We start from the raw sequence: 16,086 nt of genomic DNA, 5'->3' as shown, positions 1-16,086 counted from the left end.
ACAGCTAGGACCTGTTTTACTGTCCCTGACAGTGACTTAAGAAGCCACCTATGCCTGCAAATCTTTTATCATGCCCTGGGGTATTCATTTGTTTATTTTTATCAGGTACAGCATTTGAATACCAGAGCACTGGGAAATCAAACTGGCCCAGTTGTAGGTAGTTTGAGGCATTTTTCTTTTCTTTTTTCTTTCTTTTTTCTTTTTTCTTTTCTCAAGGATATTTGAAGAGGGAAAGGAAAATCCAGGACCTGGGTACATTTCTAAATTATGGGACATCATTTATAATAAAAGATTTAACTTTGTATTTGGAAGCCAAATTAGGATTGTCCCTATGTCTGTCTTGTGTGCTCATTTTTCTTCTTTACAGAATGTCAGCAGCTAATTATTCTTCTGAGTTGAGTTCTTTAAGTCTAGTATCACTTAGTTAAAATTTTTCTTAATTTTATGTTTTCCAGGGATATCAGTATGAACAACATTACTCAATTACCAGAAGATGCATTTAAGAACTTTCCTTTTCTAGAGGAGCTGTAAGTAATATTTTGAGAAATATGTTTTATTTGTGTTTTTGTTTCCCCATTCTCTTTGGAAGCTCTTACAAAAGAGATAGTCTAATGTTTCTTAGGGAACATTCAGATTAGCTCAATTTCCGTGAGCTTTGTGTGCAGAGGAAATCATGTTGTTTTCGGGGAAACAAACTTGATTTTTTTAAGCAGTGTAATTGCTGAAGTTATTTTTGAAAGCCAGAACTAAAAATGTTACTTTCATAGGAGTTTTTTGCTGCAATTATTATAACCATGAATGCTACAATGACACAAGTTAATTACAGTGTTATCCTGAGATAACAAGGCTGGGGTAATTACCATTGTTGCCAGAGGGGTTGCTGTATGGGTAACACAACCATAAAAAATAATACAAGGCGTTTTAGGGTCACGATGCAGGAGACAATATTGTTGGGAGCGAGCAGAAAACTGAGTGTGGGTCCCCTTGGACATTTGCACATGACCTTTGGGGACTGGTTGAAGGCATGGAACATCATCCCAGTCGCTTAGAACACCTTTAAGAATGTTTCTGGACTTGTCAGCTGCAGCTCACGTTTCCAGTTTAACAGTTGACATTGTGGAAAATTTCTTTCCGTCTGTTTTAACCTCCATTTCGTTTTGCTTTTCAGACTTTTTTTTAAAGTTTATGATAAAAATAGGCACTACTACATTTTAAAGTAATTGGAAACTATATAATAGGAATCCAGGTGAAAAATAAAATCAGATCTGAATCAGTAAAATATAGGTTTTTAATGGCCAGGCTAATGGATTATGTAATACATGTAGGTAAGAAGGGGACAGCTTGATACTAAGAACATCAAAGAGATACAGCCCTGAAGGAATCTAAATTCATATTACAGATTGTATCCTACAGCCCAGCTGTTGAGTGTTAGATCCAAGTCTGCGAATGTCTCCTATCTTAGCTCAGCCTCTCCCCCAACATGGGGAAAAGGAATCAAATATAAGCCATGCAGGTTATGTGTGCTCCCTTGCTTCTGACAAAAGCATTGAAATAGCAGATAAGGATTTAATAAAGTTTTGGAGAAATTTTTCTTCCCACACTACTTAGCTGAACACAGTGTTCCCACAGCAAAAACTGAACAGAGATCATTTGCCACTTCTAAGCTTGTGAACTGGGTCAAGTTATTTAACCTCCCTCTGCTCAGTTTCTTTGTCTATAAGGTACAGATAGCAACAGTCCTCCCTCTGGTGAAGACAGAATGAATTAATAGATGTTGAATGCTTAGGACAGTGCATGAAACAGAGCAAGTGTTGTGTAAATAATAGCGAGTATTTATTTTACCATTTTAAAGTGCATACAGAAAAAAGCAGTGGAATGTATAATACTAAATGTTATCTTTGGGGAAAAGAATTAAGCGTGAACATTAATTATTTTGTAACGTTATTCATTTATTTTATTGAGATATAGTTGACCAGTAACATACTAGTTTCAGGTATACAGTGTAATGATTTAATATTTGTATATATTATGAAATGATCACCACAATAAGTCTAGTTAACATTCACCATTAGTTACAATTTTTTCTTGTGATGAGAACTTTTTTAAGATTTACTCAGCAACTTTCAAATACACAATACAGTATTATTAACTATATTCAGTGTGCTGTACCTTAAATCTCCATGACTTATTTATTTTATAACTAGAAGTTGGTACTTTTTTTTAATAACTTAGTGAGAATATTGAAGTTTCTTTATTTTTTTTAAATGTTTTTATTTATTTTTGAGAAAGACAGAGCATGAGTGAGGGAGGGGCAGAGAGAGAGGGAGACATGGGGTCTGAAGCAGGCTCCAGGCCCTGAGCTGTCAGCACAGAGTCCGATGTGGGGCTCGAACCCACGAACCGTGAGATCATGACCTGAGCCGAAGTCAGACACTTAACCGACTGAGCCACTCAGACTTCCCTGGAAGTTGGTACTTTTTGACCCTCTTCACCCATTTTGCCTACCCAACTCCCTAATTATTCACTTTTTAATTAAAATTTTAAATTAAAAAGGAGTGAACTGTGTATTTGAAGCCCCCACCTCCTTGCTCAAGGTTTTAAAAGATGCTTCGCTTATTTGTTCTCATTTGTTATTGATGTATTTATAAATATATATGTATATATTATATAAATATATTTATTTATAAAGTTTTAGACTTTAGGATTAGTCTCCCTTTACAGGAGTAATTATGCAATGAAAGGACATTTGCAGGTGGTTGTCCATCCATTTTATAATCACTGCGTGATGTGTGATGCACCAGATAGAAATGGACAAGTTCTCTTTGCTCTGGGTGGGGCGATTGGGTACCAGCCATCTTTGTTGATGCCTCAGATGGCCAATTCCACTCTGAGGGATTTTGTAATGAGGGCCTGGATATGGAATCAAACCTGCTTAGTCTCTGCTTTGTGAAGTTCACATCTTGGATTTCTTAAAATCTCACATGTCAAGCTCATGAATTCTATCAGTTGAGACTTTTCATTGGAACCAAATTGAATTTGAATGCTAGTTCTTTGCAGGTAGGTCACGTTCTCTCCATATTCTGCTTTGGCAAGTGATGGAGCCCATCAAATCAAGCCAGCACATCTCCAAATACTGGATGGGATTTCAAAAATGAATTCAGTTAGGAAAGCTGATGGTTATTTTTAAAGAATACTGCAATATAGTCTTTAATACTCTGGGAATAACTTCAGGCACTTAAAGGAATTATTTTCCATGTTAATAAAACCATGGTAAAAAGCCCATTTCTTTCCTTATAAAACACTGTAGTTGATTTTGACATTCCAAAATGATGCTGCCACGACTATTGTAATATTTCATAAACAGTGTAACCATTTATTCAGAAGTCATCTGGAAGTCATTTAAACGTGATTGTGAAGCTGAAGTGCCCTGAGTAGAAATGAATGATTTACTGAAGTTTTTTTTTTTTTTTTTTCCATTATAGTTAATGAGGTACACTTTACAAGATGTGACCGGGTTGGCTAAATTTTATATGATAATCCAGAATGCTTGGAGTGTTGGGTGGAATCACTTCCCAACAATACAGAAAAAGTGTTTATAGATACTTAAACATTTAATTATTCTTCCAATAAACCCTGAATCCTGCTCTGTGCCAGGTACTCTGGTAGGTACTGGGGGTACAGAGACAAGGAAGGACAGTCTTTGTCCTTGAGTTGACAGTCTGTCTATAGCTGTGTTGCCCAAAACCATAGCCATAGGCCATAGGTGGCTATTTAGTTTTAGATTTAAAATAATTAAAATTGAATTAAAAAATCCAGTTCCTTAGTTAAACTAACCATCGTTCAAGTACTCAGTAGCCACTTGTGGCTAGTGACTATTGTATTCGGCAGCACAGATACTAGAACGTTCCTAACGCTGCAGAAAATTCAACTGCACAACATTCGTCTAGGGGAAGGTATAGGACTACCACTTGGTACGGTGTGATGAAGGCTTTTAACGGAATATGTGCAAGGTCAGTGAAAGTCTAAAGTATTGTATTCACTTGAGACTGTAGGATTTGGGGAAGGCTTCTAGAATAGCTTCAGCAGAGTTTTGAAGGACACCTAGGAATTATCAGATGGGGATGAGGATGGGTAGTAAGACTGCTCCAGAAAGAACCTGATAGCAGGTGCAAAGACACAGAAGTAGACATTTCAGACATTTCAGAAGTGTTAAAACACAGTTATTCCTATTGAAACATAGAGAAATTTGAAATACTGAAAGATGGAGAAGTGTCACGATATGAGGCCAGATCATAAAGTGATGTTTTAAGCTGAGTTTAGACTTAATCCTGAAGGAACTGAATTGGATATGAGAGTGAGCAGTAGGGAGGAGACTAGGATTTTTGCCCTGAATGACTGGATGCCATTCACTGATGTCCCCCCTGCACTCCGGTCTCTGAGCATACAAAAACATATTCAATTCAATACCTACAATATCTGAAACCTTGGGACTGTCTCTTGATTTTTGTGCCTTAGTTTCCCTACTCTTTAACATGGAACTCCTCACAGTAGTATTGTAAAGGGAAAATGGGGTAATTTATGTAAAGGTGCTTTGTGACTGTAAAGTGCTACGTCCACAGGAGTAAGGTAAATTTCACTAATCCTTGTACACATTTGCAGTCTTTGTTTTCCCGATTTTCTTGACTTTAGGGAGAGGTTATTTTGCTTGTGGATGGAAGTTGGAATGGGTCAATATAGATTTTTGTTAGCAATGCCAAAGGAAAGCCAGAATTCTTAGAAAATATTCATTTAGCATCCACAGAATCTAGTCCAATGTGATGCTGGCACAACTATTTCTGACTTTCCTTGAGACCTACAGAGCATTGGTAGGCATCTGGGGAATGTCTGAAATGTGAAGCTGTGAAAATGATTTAATTAGAATCAACAGAAGGAATATCCAACTGCTTTTCCATAGGCTACCATGGATGTTACTTTGAGTTTAGATGTTGCAATAGCAGTAGAAACCATTGCCAGCTTTGGCACTTGTACAGTTTATTGTTTAATGCATACTAGAAGATGAGGATAATTCCATTGGTTTCAAAATATACTTTGGCTTTAGAAGACTCACAGTGCTAAAATAAAACTTAGGTCTCTGTGTCCTAATTCAAGCCCGCTCATCATTTTTTTTCATCTTTAGGGCAATTAATTCTATATTAAGGCATTACTTTATAAAAGAGGACTAGTGAATGATTCGAACAGGGAGATTTCAAATCAGATACAAACAGAGTGGATCAAAACTAAATAGTTTTAAATAGTTTAATTTGGCCAGTACTTACATATAGAACATATTTATATATATACACACACAAACATAACATTTCAGACTTACAAAATATTGCAAGCATAAAGAATTTTCACACATACCATTACTCAGATTCTCCAAATGTTAACATTTTCTCTCCATACACACACACATACACACACACACACTATGAAATCTAAAATATATGTACATTTTTTCCTGAACCATTTGAGAGTAAGTTGCGGTTATAGTTCCTCTTTACCACTAAATATTGCATCGTTACTCAAAAAAAAAAACTCAAAGAATCCATTTAAGTAACTGCAGTACGGTGTCCAAACTCAGAAAAATAGTGTCGGTACGTATTATCATCTGATCTGTAATTTTCATTCACATTTAATGGCTGTCCCATAGATAATTCTTATAGAAGAAGAAAAATAAAATTCTGGTCCAGCATACAATCTGGAGCCACCAGTTGGACCTTGCTATGTCTTGATAATTTATTTTGTTTCGAAAACTATTCCCACCCCCCATGCCCCAGAAAAAGTAAAATAGTTTCTCAGTTGCTCCGGTGATGTTTGATAGTTAAAAATACTCTATTCTTGGGAGCATTCTCTTGTTACACTTCATAGTGCTCTGTTGGGATGATTTGTGAGCAAAGACCACTGCCCTTACTGTTGAGAAGTACACAGTGAGCTCACAGAGGGGCACTGCTTGTCTGGTTCATGTTAGTTCTGTGTGTCATTTGGGGAGCTCTCAGATTAGGAAGTAAGGGTGTAAAAAGATAAATGGGAGCAGAGTTTATACCAATTTTACCTGCTATGTATTGGATAGCCACCCCCGCCCCCAGAACAGACATTGTTTTGTTTTAATTCATATAACATTGAGCTATATTCAGTCCCACCTTGCTGATGAGGAAGCTGAGGTTTTCCACAGAGTGATTGAGTAACTTGCCCAAGCTTACATAGCATATTAGTAATAGACCTGGTTTTAATCCCAGTCTATGGTCCTGTAGATGTGGAGAGGATGGGGAAAGACATGTAAGACAGTTTACTAATTCAACGAACTTTTGTTAGGTAAAGCACTGTGTTCAGTGTTGGATTAAATGGGATCTTTACTTTCAAGAGGGATGGATGGTGTAAGAGTTTTGGGAGTTCAGAGGCTAAAGGAATTTCTACGTATTAAGAAAGATTAGGGAAGACCTCACCAAGAGTTGGTATTTCTAGAGAGTCCTGAGGGATGGTAGGTTAACTCATGAGGAGATGTGGAAGAAGGAGTGTACGAAAAGATCTAGAACCTGGTGTCTTTAGAAAAGATATAACGGCTGGTGGTAGGAATGGTATGGTGTCTGGTTGGGTTGTAGTGTTGAGTTCCTGAAAGGAAGTTATGGGAAAGAAACCTAGAAAGGAGTCTGAGGCCAGACTTTCAGCTCCAGTCCTGTGCCTCTTTCCTGGCAGACTAACAAGGAATTTCAACTTTTGAGTGACTGTTGAAGTGTTTCGAGCTAAGAAATAACTTGACCGAATAGGACCTTCAGTAAAGGTAATTCCATAGCAGACAGTAGGATATTTAGGATTGAGAAATTGCAGGGAGACACTTGAAGCAACATATGTTGCTACCGGCAACAGTCCAGCTACGAATCATGGGAATTTGAACTAGGGCAGATGAGAGGCAATGAGAGAGAGGAGGGGATATCTGCAAAAGATGGAAATAGAATCAGGAAGACGTATCAGCTGGCATGATGAAGGTGATGTCCATAACACTTTCATTTAGGATTACCAGGAGTCTGGTGTGTTTTGATAAAAATACAGACATACAGACAATACAGAAAGAGAAATTGTTTTGGAAGAGAAGCTATTATTCTTCAATATACATATGGAATTTTGATGGGATACGGGTAGGGGCCTCTGGAAATATAGGTGTGAAGCCCAGAAGAGAGATTCGTGGGTATAGATTATAGAATTAGAGTATTATGGGTATATATTTGGGAGTCTTTTATTTTAAGGTGATTACTGGAAACATGAGATTGAAAGAGCTTGCCAAGAGAGAGAGGGTAAAAGAAAAGGGAAGGAAGCCAAAGACAACTCCTTGGGAAACACTTGAATCCGGGTGTGGGAAGAAGACCAAGTGCCAGAGGAGCAGGAGAACTAGGGCAGAACTGTGCCCCAGGAGCTGTGGGAGGAGAGATTTTTCACAAGAAATGAGGGATCAACATTGACAGGCTGGAGAAAGGTGCCTGTGGCCAGATAGGGACAAAAGGCCTTGAATCTAAGTTTTTTTACAGAATCATTTCAGTAGGGTTACTTTGGGGTAAAGACGTGCATCATGAGGCAGACATTCAGGGACTGCTAGTAGGTGATTTCTGGTTTGGGGAGAGTAGTGAAAGCTTGGAATATGTGCTGTATTTGACAGGAGTCCCCAGAGCTTAAGAGACAGAAACCCAGCTGAGACACAATAGAGGATTTATTGTTTCATGTAGAACTAGAAAGTCCAGAGGTGGAGTTGGCTTCAGACGGTACCCGATCTCAAGGTTTTAAAGCTATGAGAGTTTTCTCATGCTCTCCATTTCTTAGCTTTGATTGTCTCTAATTTCGTGTTTTGGCTTCATTCTTTCCTGTTGGAAATAGCTGGTCTCCATATGGTGCGAAATCAAATGTTTGATAGCTCTAAGCACCTCTTTGCATCTTGAGATCCAAAATGGGTATCTAAAGGCTTCCTCGAAGCTTCCAGTAGAAAATTCCAAGGAGGACTCTGGTTGGCCAGATTTAACCTCACGTGCCTGTCCTTGAACCAGTTGTCATTCTGTTTGGAATGGCATGGTCCAATCTGGGTCATGGATTCATCCCCACCCACTGGGGCTACTTGAGGTGGAGAATCCTCTCAAAGGAAGCAGAAGGGGGAAGGAAGACTAGTTATCTCAGCCCACTAGAATCTAGTAACTAGACACATTGTAGGAAATGTTTAATTGGGTCCATCTGAAATGAACAAAGAATTGACGAAGAATATAGAAAAGTCTCAGTTAAAGCCTAGGTAATATTAATGTATAGTGGAACCAATGGGCCCTGTAACTTTGCCCTGTAGTGATTAGCAGTTTAGAAGTGGAGGTGATGAAACATGGGGTGAACTCAAACTTGGGGGTTAAGTCAGGATTTCATAGGGGACTAGGGGAAATCCAGCAGGAGAATCAAGCAGTTCATTGTTAAAAGGTTTGACTTAGGATTCAGAAAGCATAGAGAGGCAACTGAAACCACAGTTTGCTGGTTCATTTATTTATTTCATTTATTTATTTTAATCAAAGCTAATTATTCTTTGAAAATAATAGTGACTATAAGTAAGTGAACATGTATTTGATTTTCTACTAGCATAATTTAATTTTCCAGCAAGGAAATAGGCTAAGTTATTTCTTCCATGTATTGTCCACTCTTCGTCAAACCATGCTTGTTTAATATATTATTATATGCTTTAGTACAACCTTTAATTCATAATTTATTGTTTTTCCCTAATAGGTATTTTTACGACTTCTTAATTTAGACTATAGGTTTGAAATTGTTTTTTCAATGTTTCTTTTTCAGAGAGAGAAAATGAGAGCGTGAGACTGAGTGGGGTAGGGGCAGAGAGGGAATCCAAGCAGGCTCTGTGCTGTCAGCACAGTAGGCTCTGCTGACAGCACAGAGCCTGATGTGGGGCTTGAGCCCACACACCGTGAGATCATGACCTGAGTCAAAATCAAGAGTTAGGTGCTTAACAGACTGGGCCACCCAGGCACCCCCTGGCCTATACATTTATAACAAAGAAAATAATGTTGGAGGTGCTGGAAAGTCACAGACACACTTAGCTTTTTAAGAAAATGATCATAAAATTAATGGTTACTCGATTTTTAAAATCTGAATACATAGAAAGATAAGGGAGGAAAAAGTAAACACCCACTATCTCAAACACAAATGGCTTAAACACATAAGGCGTCTACACACACACACACACACACACACACACACACACACACAACTATGGAACTATTATGGTGCATCACAGAGTCAACAGGGACGTAGGCCCTGATACTCTGCACTTCTCATTATATAGCTACCACGTCAAGATCACAAAACAGCTGTCTACTTAAGCTGTAGCCATCATGACCCAGTTCTCAGCAACAGGAAAGATGAAGGAGGAAAGAAAGAGGGGGATATCTCCCAAAAGTCAGCTTCAAGAAGCCATCTTAAACCCTCTATACAATACTTCTGCTCACATCTCATTGGCTAGAACTTAGTCACATGGGCACACCTAAGAATAGGATGCTGGAAAGTATGGCTTTTGAACTGAGCATATTGTCTGAACCAAAATCAGAATTCTATTACTAGGTAAGAAAGGAAGAGTGGTTATTGGTTAGGCAATTAGTTAAAGTCCTTTGGCTACAAGAAACAAATTCAATTCAATGTAGCTTCAACAGTAAGTAAATGTGTTATCTTATATAATAAGAAGACCTCCAGGGGCGCTTGGGTGGCTCAGTCGGTTAAGCGTCCGACTTCAGCTTGGGTCACGATTTCACGGTTTGTGAGTTTGAGCTTGAGCCCCATGCCGGGCTCTGTGCTAACAGCTCAGAGCCTAGAGCCTATTTTGGATTCTGTGTCTCCTCTGTCTGTCCCTCCCATGCTCATGCTCTGTTTCTCCCTCTCTGTCAATAATAAATAAATGTTAAAAAAAAAATTAAGAAAAAAAAAAAAAAAGATGATGACCTCCATAACAGGATGGTAGAACTCTTCTAGGGATAGTTGATGGAGTTAAGTCACATCCTCAAGAACCCAGATCCTTTCTGTCTTCCTAGTCTGTTCCTTCAGTAAGGGCAGCACCATAGTTGCAGTTGCTTCACTTGGTATGTTTAGACATTATGGCATCCAGAAAGAGAAGAGAGTCCCTCCTTCCATTGCATCCCCATTTAGGAAGAATGCTACCTTTCCCAGAAAGCCCAGCAGACTTCCTATAACCAGAGCTGGGGTCACAGATCCAGCCCTAAGCCAGTCACGGGAATGGGATCAGCATGACTGGTTAAAACCAATCAATAATTTACTCATGGAGCAGCGTCATGTGAAGGAGGTGGTGTTGAACAATCCCAGGCTCAGCCAGGAAGGCATGAATGAGTATTCGACAGGTGCGGTTCCTCCCTCTCCTCTTCACATCTTACCCAGTTCATAGGGTCCATTTCCATCCCTTTCTGCCATAGGAAGCTTTCCTTGGTCTTTCTTTTTTCCAAGTTCCTCTTGCACTTTCTTTGCACCTCACCATGTCATGCTGGATTGAGTGCCCTGTTATTTTGTGCTCAAGGTGTGTCAGTGTGTACTTATCTCTTCAACCCCTGTGACTTTTCTCTAAGGGCAGGGCCTGCCATGATACACTTCTCCTATATGACCTGGTAAAGGTAACCACGTTTTTGAACTAGAAGTTGAGGTAGGGGTTAAGATAAAGGATTTCTTCTTATTTTGAACTTCTTGATGTCAGAAACCTTATCAGACTATATGAAAACTAAATTTGAGGTTTTGTGTTTAATGAATTATCCTTGTTTAAAAGAAATGAAATGAGAAGTGTCTTGGGAAAGCTCATTACTTACTTTGCCAAACCTACGGTGATTGGGCTGTAGTAAAAGGTCAATATTTATTGGTAGATGCTGCTGTAAAACTTTTTAAAAGTTGTAACATATTTCCTCACATGGGTAGATATTGTGTGTTTACTGCCAGAGGTTGTCAGGATAACTTTGCTCAGGAAATGTAACCATTGCCAGGGTTTTATTGATTTACCTATAATATATGTAGGTATACTCAAATAGATATATGAAATAACTTTCCCCTTTTCTGTGAAGGAAGTCTACTTTAAAAACCTTGGGAGGGGCGCCTGGGTGGCGCAGTCGGTTAAGCGTCCGACTTCAGCCAGGTCACGATCTCGTGGTCCGTGGGTTTGAGCCCCGCGTCAGGCTCTGGGCTGATGGCTCAGAGCCTGGAGCCTGTTTCCGATTCTGTGTCTCCCTTTCTCTCTGCCCCTCCCCCGTTCATGCTCTGTTTCTCTCTGTCCCAAAAATAAATAAAAAACGTTGAAAAAAAAAATTAAAAAAAAAAAAAAAACCTTGGGAGTTTCTCTAATAAGGGTTCTTAATACATGTATGTTCTTAAAACATATTCAGTTTTTAATGCACTTACATAAAAGTTATATGAACATGTAGGTGTAGAAATAGGGTAAGCAAAACACTGTTAGCTGACTCAGGACTCGCTGATACATGGTATCAGGTGAGGTTTATTTAACCTTGATGGGAAGAATGTCCAAGGGGAGCGATTTAGTTGTCAGCCCTGTCTATTTACTAAGAAAATAACTGCATCCTTTGGTTCTCCTAAAGTCATTCACAGAAACTAACAAAAAGCAACATTGTTCTATTTCTGGAATGTACATTATTTTCCTTTATTTACATTGTTTTATTTCTAGGATTCACATTATTTAGCTGTGCTATAGGGCCTTGGGCAAGACACGAAGGAAACAGAGGCACTTTGTTTTATTTTTTTTTATTTTTATTTTTTTTAACGTTTATTTATTTTTGAGACAGAGAGAGACAGAGCATGAATGGGGGAGGGTCAGAGAGAGGGAGACACAGAATCTGAAACAGGCTCCAGGCTCTGAGCTGTCAGCACTCAGAGCCCGACGCGGGGGCTCAAACTCACGGACCGCGAGATCATGACCTGAGCCGAAGTCGGCCGCTTAACCGACTGAGCCACCCAGGCGCCCCAGCACTTTGTTTTAAAGACAACAGTAGGGGATGGTGTTAACAAGGGCCAATATGGTAGAGTAATGGAAGGAAGAGGGCTACAGTAATGTTCCTTTTGTCACTGTGTGGTGATACTAGATATCCATACCTGGAAACTGATGTACCTCCTGAGGTCCTCACTTTTCACAGGACACTGCAGAGTTCCCAGCACATAGTAGGGCTTTAACACATAAATAAATACATGGTTAAGAGGTTATACCAGAGGTATGCATTATAATGGTTTTTGCTTTTACTTGAAAATGGTAGCCAACATTTTAGAACCTGCTGATTTCAAATTATATTTCATAAGAGAATGTCACTTAACCTCCCGTTAGATGCTTCCCCGGGCCATACTTATCCAGCTCATTTTCTTTTAAGGTTTGTTTGTTTGTTTAAAGCACATGAACAGGGGAGGGGCAGAGAGAGAGAGGGAGAGAGAGAATCTCAAACAGGCTCCATGCTGTCAGCACAGAGCCTGACCTGGGGCTCGAACCCATGAACCATAAGATCATGACCTAAGCCAAAAATCAAGAGTCAGACACTTCATCTACTGAGCCACCCCGGCGCCACTTGCCCAGCTCCGTTTTGAGCTAGAAATGCCTCCTCTGGAGGTAGTGTCATGGGCTGGTGGTTGTGTCTGTCATACTTTGCGTGTAGTGTAACGCAGTGCTGATCCACCCACTTGAGAGAATTTAATGGCATTGAGGGAGAGGCAGCCTGGATGGATTTGGGTATAGTGTGTGGTAGTTCGTGTGTGTGGCTTCAGATGGAGACCTGTTGGGTGGGAACATGCAGGTATGGAACGAAGTTATGAGGGGCGAGAGAAGATGTTGGTGTGGGGGTAGGTGAATATCGCTGAGAAGGGGAGAGTGGTGCTCAAAGGACCTTTTTGTGGGAACTGGACAGGTGGGTAATGCCGGGCCATCTGGTAGCCACCTCTGCAAAAAGAAGGGAGGCACATGATTGTGCCACCCCATCCTGCCTCGTCCTCCACTCCCCAACTTCCCCATCGTGTGGTACAGAAATTGGCGTGAGTAAAGCTCTCTGTTGTTTGTGTGCAAGCGTGCTTCCCACCCGGGCCTTACTGCTGCAGTTGCTTTGACTCCTGTTTTCTCCACCCCAGACTCCTCACAACAGCTGCTGGAAGCTACTGAGCCCTCATCAGCCCTCCTCCCGGCTCCGTACGTATGTGTAGTCATCAGCGTGTATATTGTAGTCCTTAGTCCACTGGTCCTCGGCCAGAATTCCAGCCAAATGGCTACAGTGAAATTTCTGTAATAGGCTGGAAGAAGCCTAAATCCAGGCATTTCTTAAGAGAAATAGCACCAACTGATTTATTATCTTTTTCACACTTGCCTCTCTTCTTTCTTTAAGTTGCCTCCCAAGTGAAGAAACCTGTCTTAATCAGCACATTTCATGAAAGTGTGAACCCTCCAGCACAGATTACCTACTGAAATGTGGCCTCCTTGTTCATACACACCATTGACCGGTGCCCATTTCACCAGTGCTGTTCCTGCTTCCCTCGCTGGGACGGGTGGCAGATAGAAAATATCGTGTAGCACATGGATTAAGAAGAGAGGATATAATTGAAAACTCTGGCTTCCCCTGGAAAGAGGCCCTCATGTGAATCCATGGACCTTATGAATAATAAATGCACACAAAACAGATTCATAAAGACACTACACACTGAGCTGCTTGTATCCTGTTTCCTGGAATGGTTCCAAATCCAGTGGGAGAGCGGAAGTCTCATGGCTTGCCCTTTCCCTCTCCTCCACCCTTTCTCTGTCTCTCCCCTCCCTGTCTTTGCTCTCTCTGCTTCTCAGACTGTTGTAACAAGCAGCATAAATAGGAGTTGCCTTGAGGTAGACTGTGTCCCCATTTGAAGTCCTGCTAGACTTGTTTTAATTTTGTGTGATCATGTGCACAACCCAGAGTGCATGGAGATAATACTGTTGACCAGTGGACAGGTGTTCCCATGTTTAAGGTCTGCCCTCCCCTTCCCTAAGAAAATGTACTCCCAGAATATGTTAAGAAAGAACATTGTTGCCGTGGCACTTTAAGATCTTGCCAAGTAGTTATTTCTTGTCTGGGAGAGTGAAGGGCAGTAGGGGAGCAGAAATTAAACAAGAGAAAACATGCAAAAAAGTAAAGATAAACAGTAAGCTTTCCCCGCTCTTTAAGGAGCAATTGAATCCAGAGCCCTTCTGGGGCTTAGCTGAGGCATTACGGCAAATACCCAGTGTCTGCTACACATAGGGTCCCGTGTGAGAGAATACAAAAGGAATATGACTTGGTCCCTGCCCATAAGGGACATATAATACAACTGTAGGAGATGTAACAAGTTCATAGTAACTAGAGGCAAAATAAGATGTGCCCAATGAGAGCTTTGTTTAAGTACCGGTGGAATCAAAGGAAGCTGATATCATGATGGTTTCATATTTGTGGTAGTATCCAACTTGGACAGTGATGATGAGTAATGTTTCACTTGGCAGAAGCTGGAGTCAGGGTATTTCAGGCAAAGGAAGTGTCATGAGCAAAGAGTCGGAGGTGGAGAAGCATGGTGTGCTAAATTATAGGACACGGGGAACATTGGGGAATAAGGTAAGAAAGGAAGAGAGGATCCAGAATGAAGTTCCAGCTAAGTCAGCAGGGAAAAAAGCCTTTTGGAAAATGCTCAGAGTTGAGCTTTTTTAAGATTTAGCTCTCACAGTATTATAATTAAGTGGTTGAGGAGGAGTCTTGTAGAGGTTCATGGCGGTAATCCAGTGGAAGGTGGGGGGGAATTAAGGGCTTAGACTCAGGTGACAGCAGGAAGAATACAAGAGTGGATAGGTTGAAACCTTGCAGTGAGGCTTTCTGGTCTTTGGAGACACGAGCTAGAGGTGCAGAAGGGAAGGAACTGATGCCTGGGACCCTGTACCCTTAGCATGCAGAAAATTGTACCATGTTCACCATTCTGTTCACCCTAATGATTTTCCCCCTTAGGTCTTCACAGCCATCAGAAGAATAGTGTAAAAAAAAAAAAAATTACATATTTTGTATATACACACACATACATATATATACATATCCTCATTTACCACATTAAATTAATTTTAATTGGCTTTGCTATTGTTAAATAATAAATTTAGCAAATTAAAAAGGTTTTCTGGAGCCGGACAGCAGGTCCTCAGGAAGTGAGGCATTGAGGAAACTGTTGGGTCTGGTACAGACAAACCCAGGTGTAGAATAGAGAAGGAACTGGTCTTGGCTAGTTGAGGGCCATCAGTGACTCTTCAAGACCAGCCACCTCTTTTTCCTTGAGAGTTGCATTAAAGGAAGCACAACCAAGAATACTATCTATCCTAAATAAAGTCTCAGTGAGTTTCGGGTCTGTCCATACCCTGGGGCACTCAGGGATCCATCCTTCCCCTCCTTTCCCACTGGTCATCTTTAGCTATGGGAAGGATGACACTGTTGGTCTGTTGGAAATTCATCCGTAGTCACAGTTCTGAGCTCCTAAAGCCACAGTCCCTGCTTGTGAGCTCCAGTCTACTGGGGGAGAGCTGTTGATACTCAGAACAAGGCTATTGCCCAAGTCCGCCCTGTTCCACCTCTCTGGGAATTATTTCCCAACCTTTTGGTGACACACCAGAGGCATTGACATGACTAAGCACTGGGGCCAGCCAGGCAAGAACTGGAATGCTGGCTCCTCCACTTCCCATCTGTGTGACTTATGCCCAGTCACCTAACCTCTCAGGGACTCGGAGAAGCAAGGCCATAGTAATGAAATGACTAACAGAGAAGAAGGTCTGTAAACCATGTATCTCTGTTTGTGACTATTGTGGGCTCATTACATAGGTTTTTGTTCTTCCAGAGTTTTTGGGAACTTTGTCCCTAATGCTGTCACTTAATTTACTTTGCTTGCTTCCGGATCTGAGGTTTTGGACATGCAGCCTCCCCAGCGTCTACTATAAGAAATACTGGCTCGTGAAAGAAAGAAAATGTGAAGAGACTTTGGAGCATGTGATTGCTGGATCTGTAGAGCCTT

General features: G+C 40.6%; 1 protein-coding gene across 1 annotated transcript in view; it reads left to right on the top strand.

The window, feature by feature from the left end:
- The first annotated feature begins 455 nt into the window (after window positions 1-455).
- The window catches only part of LGR4 (leucine rich repeat containing G protein-coupled receptor 4), a 47,274-nt gene continuing 31,643 nt past the window's right edge, over window positions 456-16,086 (top strand). The window contains exon 1 of the mRNA XM_047072339.1: window positions 456-527. Coding sequence (XP_046928295.1) covers window positions 466-527 — 62 coding nt within the window. The 5' untranslated portion in view covers window positions 456-465. The remainder of the gene's footprint in view (window positions 528-16,086) is intronic.

This window comes from Lynx rufus, unplaced genomic scaffold (genome assembly GCF_022079265.1).
Source record: "Lynx rufus isolate CCGP_SWC_20201006 ecotype Redwood Valley unplaced genomic scaffold, mLynRuf1.p SCAF_9, whole genome shotgun sequence".
In the NCBI taxonomy this organism is placed as follows: Eukaryota; Metazoa; Chordata; class Mammalia; order Carnivora; family Felidae; genus Lynx; species Lynx rufus.
Note: the sequence above shows the minus strand (reverse complement) of the source record. Positions and strands in the feature narration are given on the sequence as shown.